This window comes from Rhagoletis zephyria, unplaced genomic scaffold (assembly GCF_001687245.7).
Source record: "Rhagoletis zephyria isolate East Lansing unplaced genomic scaffold, Rhagoletis_zephyria_1.1 Rzeph_scaffold_01336, whole genome shotgun sequence".
Lineage (NCBI taxonomy): Eukaryota > Metazoa > Arthropoda > Insecta > Diptera > Tephritidae > Rhagoletis > Rhagoletis zephyria.
Window position 1 is genome coordinate 79235 of NW_016158420.1, and position 5181 is coordinate 84415.

Consider the following 5181-nt stretch of genomic DNA (forward strand, 5'->3'; position numbering starts at 1 on the left):
CGCCAGCTTTTAATAAAATCTTTTAATACACTTTAATTACTTAGTTGAAATTCCGTTCTTGCCAGGGCTGATGAGTGTGGTTCGTTCCGTGTCCAATTCCAAAAAGGAAAAAAGGAAATATATTTTTCTGGCCTCGTGGTATGTGAGCACCGATTCTTTTATCGTATGTCAGTGTGGGCGTTTTCATAGTGGCCATGTCATTTCGTGTCTATACTGATATAATGGTTCGTGTCTTGAATAACTATTGGTTACGTACATTCATCTGGCGATCCCCTCCATTTTGAAGTTTAGCTTTGACAGTTNTTTGTTATGTTTACATTTCCCATAATCGTTCTTATTAGAGCTGGGATACCATCGATAGTAATATCGATAGTATCGATAGTTGAAAACTCTCACCACTATCGATAGTTTTTGAAAACCATCGATGCCGGTTTTTAGAGAACCATCACAATATTTCCTCACATCTCTTCAAAACTTCATGGCTTGAGGCTAAACGCAATTGTAAGTAGAAGTAAAATTCTAAAATATTCATACATTACAGGGAATCACATTTTTAGGGAAATTTAAATACATTGGTGGTGGCGATTGGTGGTAAAAATGGTGAAATACTTGCAGCGTGAAAACGGTAATGAAATGTATATAAAAACATATGTGCATAAAACATGTATGAGTAAGTAACTGCGTGTTTTTCTAAAATATGAATTGACAATTGAATATTGCATTTTAATACAGATGCGAACGATAATGCGGTTGCAAGCATAAATATCTCCGACTCTCCAGATGAAGAAAACAATGTGGCAAGAAAACCGCGTAAACAAGGTTCGGTAATATGGAACTTCTTCGAAAAATGCAAAGCAAATTCCAGCGCGAAATGTTGCACGTGTGGCAAAATTTATAAAACAAGTGGAAATACGTCAAACCTATTTGACCATATAAAAAGATCTCACCCGACTCAGCTGGAAACGTCAAATTCTAAAACTAATATTTATAGGTTCTTTAAACCAGCAGAATCTGATTCCTACGGGTATTATTCAGTGAAAAAGGGGCAAATTGATGCTGCGTTGGCGCGCATGATCGCCGTTGACGTGCAACCTTTTCGCGTAGTAGAAGACAAACGGTACAAATTGCCATGTAGACGTTCTTTAGAAGAAGTTCACATGAAAAATATGTTTTCAAGCTTACAAAAAAAGTTAAAGGAACTTTTAGCCAATATCGAGTGCTGCGCAATAACCACGGATGGCTGGTCTTCGCGAGGTAATGAGCATTATCTTACAGTGACTTGTCACTTCATAACAAGCGAATTAAAACTACAGTCTGCAGTACTGTCCACTACAAAACTGCAATCAGATGAAAATCACTCCGCAGATAATATTGCAGGGTCATTGCGCGCTGTTTTACATGAATGGGATGTGTTTGAGAAAGTTTCAACAATAGTAACAGACAACGTTGCAAACATGTTGAAAGCATGCGAAATTCTTCAGAAGAGAAACTTACCTTGCTTTGCACATTGTTTGAATTTAATAGCACAAGATACTTTATCTCTCGATTGTATAAAAGGCATAACAGGTAAATGTAAACGGATCGTAGCTTTCTTCAAAAGCAGCACAACTGCCTATGCTAAATTTAGGTCAGCTCAGGGAATTGAGAGACCCTATAGCCTAGTGCAAGAAGTATCTAGGCGCTGGAGCAGTGCATATAGAATGATTAAACGCATCTTACTAACGAAGGACGCTATTGCAGTTGTGCTGCTTAATACAACTAAGGCTCCAGCTGCATTGACAGCTGATGATATATGCATATTAGATTTAGTAGACCTGCTAGCACCGTTAGACAATGCTACTACTCAGGTTTCAGCTAGCCAGTCTGTTACGGTTTCCTTACTTATCCCTACGATAAGTGAGCTACATCAAAATTACCACGATTTATATAGCAAAATGAAAACAACTGAAGGAAAAAGTATTTGTTTGTTTTTGATTGAACGTCTTATTCATCGACTTTCAAAGTTTGAAACCCGAACAGTTACAAGGGTGGCAACATTACTGGATGCAAGGTTCAAAAAGGAAGGATTTCGGTCAGCAAACAATGCAGGTATAGCAGCAGGGATTTTGGAGAATGAAGTAATTACAGTTTATAAATCTGCTTCAGCCGTTGATGAAAGGGTAATACCGCCAACACCACCAAACTTATCACAACCGCAACCTTAGTTCAAATTTTTACAACAAAAAATTTATTCGAGAGTACACACAACTAGATCGGATGCAATAACTGTACTACGACAATATTTTGAAAGACCCCACGCACCCCAAGACATAGACCCATTGGAATATTGGAAGGTAAATATTTCATTGAAAATTAGTTTTCTCATAATAAACTTAAGTTTCTTTTAGACCATTGGTAACGAAATGGAATTATTGAAGAGTTGCGCAATGCGCTATTTCTGTGTACCAGCTACATCTACTGAATCTGAACGAATGTTCAGCAAAGCTGGATGTATAATTTCAGATAGAAGAACCTGTCTCAAAGAGAAAAATGTAAATATGTTATTGTTCCTTAACAAAAATAATTGGCTAATGTAATATGCCGTCTTGTTCATTAAAATCTGGACAGGGAAATTATCTATAGTTTACCCTTTTAGTTACACAGACGCTGGCATATTGGAAAATTGACTTCGCTTTTATTTCATTTTTTAACTTTTGTTATGAAGTACTGGTCAAAATAATACCACCATAACATTTTTACCAGCTTTGATTGGTTTATTTGTCTGTTTAATGGATCATTGGGATATTTAGCAACTACAAACTTGCACTGAATTAAATGTACTAAAATTTTATGTTCTATAAAACTGGTAGACAAAATTTCTGTAGATATTCGAGTTAAAAAGCTTAAATTTTGATAGAATATTGCTGATTATTTTTTCCAAAGGCTGAAAATTGGATTTAGAGCTATACATTTAAAAACAATAAATAAACAAAAAAAAAAACAGCCCAAACTGTAATAATGTTGTGGTGCTATTATTTTGACCAGTACTTTAATAAATTCCCTTGTCTGGATTTTAGTAGGCGCCTCCGTAATTGATCTCAGTTGAACTGATATACATAAGTATGTGTTGTCAATTTAAAGTAATATCTTTTGTTTTGTTTGTTTTTATAGTACTTAAAATGTATTATTATAACCATATTCTCTTCTTTGCACTTGAAAAAGGACAAACAAAATCTGATTTTTTTTTCCATGTAAAAAATTATTAAATATTTTTCCTGTCGTTATTCAAGTACTTGGAAGTATGTTCATAAGTATATTTAATTCAGATGGACTGATAAATTAACAAGTTAATTTTATTATTATAAGAAGTTCTTTTTGATTCATGAAATTAAAAAAAATATATGATATCTTTAATTTAAAAAGTAATTTAATAATTTTGTATAAATTTTCAAACAATTGAGCGTTCCAATTCAATGCTGCTACACAATGCGGCTCACGACGATAGTACTATCGATACTATCGATGTTTTAAACTATCGTTTCGAAAACTATCGAGTGGCGGTACTATCGATAGTATCCCAGCTCTAGTTCTTATGTCTATTATTTGGCCAATAAAAATAATAGATAGTTATCCCCCTCTCATCTTCAGCGACACGTTAACAAAAAAACCTGTGGAGCGTTTAGTAGGGATATGAGAATGGTGGTTCGAATGCGATTCACGGCCTGGACGTTAGACCCCTTACATCGAAATCGTTCTACATGATCTTCATCAACCCCATCCTGACTCGTTCAGTTCGCCTCTTAGCGCATATGTATGTACACATATTCCGTCTTTACAATTTAGTTTCAGTACGCATTACATAAGCTACGGTAGATGAAAGGCATTGGTAAATGATTTGGTTATGAATCTTTTCTTGTTTGCTTTGATCGATTTACTAGCAATGTACTGAGGATATAATATAACAAAACTATGGATATACAAAACTAAACTTAATTAATTTATTCAAGCCGGGTACCCTGTAATAAGGCAGAATCAATGGAGTATGGAAGCCCGCCATATATTCATCGAAATTCTTGAGAAGGCGAATGTACTGAATGAGTTAATGTGTTGTGATTAAATCGGCGGACTAATTGCCAAGCACTCGGTGTTTAGCATCGGTCAGTTCATATGAATTCGAACCAAGTTTCCGTGAAACATAGGCTCTAATTTTCGGTGGGGATAGTTTTTGTGTATAGCCCTCTCCGGCCATGGACTGTTTAGGATTGGGAATGTACACTTCCGAGCCTATCTCGAAATGGCGTTCTCTTTTACGGGTCAATGCCCGTTGTGCGGTTTGTTGATATTGTTCGAACTGTTTGTCTCGAATTTCATCAGCCAGAACTTTACGCGGTTCCACATCCTGTGTATGGTATGGATTTACATCCAATAATAATTTATATTCGTTTCCATCTTTCACATATTCACGACCAGTGTGCAGGAAATATGGCGTGTAGCCCGTGGCTGAATGCACTGAAGTGTTAATATCATGAATAACACGAGAAAGATGGTTTTCCCAGGAGGAATGTTCAAGAAGGTCAGCCATGTGAACACGTAATCCAAGTTTAATGCTTTTGTTTGTCGCCTCGACCTGATTGGCTTGTGGATGGTACAAAGGCGTTTTCATGTGTTTGATGTCATAATCGGCGCAAAGCTTTGCGAAAGTTTGACTGATGAATTGAGTGATTATCTGATATAGTGAGTTCGGGACAGCCATTCACCGTGAATATATGTCGAAGATAATTGACTACGGATATGGCGTTTGCATTTTTCATGGACTGCGCCCAGTCATATCGCGAGTAACAGTCGATGGCTACGAAGATCCATTGGTTACGATTTTTAGACATGGGCAGCTTACCGACGAAGTCAATCGATAGTTGTCTACCCGCTCGTTTTGGTTCTCTACATTCGCCGTGAGGTGTTTTGGTGCTCTCATTACTTGGTTTAATGCGGTGGCATAGTTCACATTGCCGAGCGTACTGGTAAACGGACTCATACATGTTTGGCCAGTAATAGCGTTGTGAGATACGTCTATAAGTTTTCCAAACACCCTGATACGAATGTTGGTTATGATTTTCATCGAGGACTTTTGCTCTGTCAGAAGATGGTACACAAAGTGTCCACAGTATTTCCGCACTTTGATAGGAAAATTTCAATCGATGATAT

The 5181-nt window shown here is 36.6% G+C and overlaps 1 protein-coding gene across 3 annotated transcripts; it reads left to right on the forward strand.

Annotated features, from left to right (window-relative positions):
* Positions 1–468: 468 nt before the first annotated feature.
* On the forward strand, positions 469–3300 carry LOC108363684 (zinc finger BED domain-containing protein 1-like). Of its 3 annotated transcripts, none has more exons than XM_017617123.1 (5): positions 469–501; positions 558–625; positions 733–2088; positions 2146–2333; positions 2388–3300. In XM_017617123.1, the coding sequence occupies exons 2-4, from the start codon at positions 598–600 to the stop codon at positions 2202–2204; spliced, it is 1443 nt and encodes a 480-aa protein (XP_017472612.1). In that variant the 5' UTR covers positions 469–501; positions 558–597; the 3' UTR covers positions 2205–2333; positions 2388–3300. The 3 variants fall into 3 exon arrangements, with proteins under 3 accessions (XP_017472612.1, XP_017472613.1, XP_017472610.1); XM_017617124.1 differs by having other exon boundaries at positions 2205–2333; XM_017617121.1 differs by having other exon boundaries at positions 733–2333.
* Positions 3301–5181: the final 1881 nt, after the last annotated feature.

What these genes read in the sequence shown, in the direction of transcription:
- LOC108363684 (XM_017617121.1), top strand. Translation starts at nt 598, where the DNA reads ATGGTGAAATACTTGCAGCGTGAAAACG. An exon ending in ATACTTGCAGCGTGAAAACG is followed by an intron (nt 626 to 732) that starts GTAATGAAATGT and finishes ATTTTAATACAG; the next exon opens with ATGCGAACGATAATGCGGTT.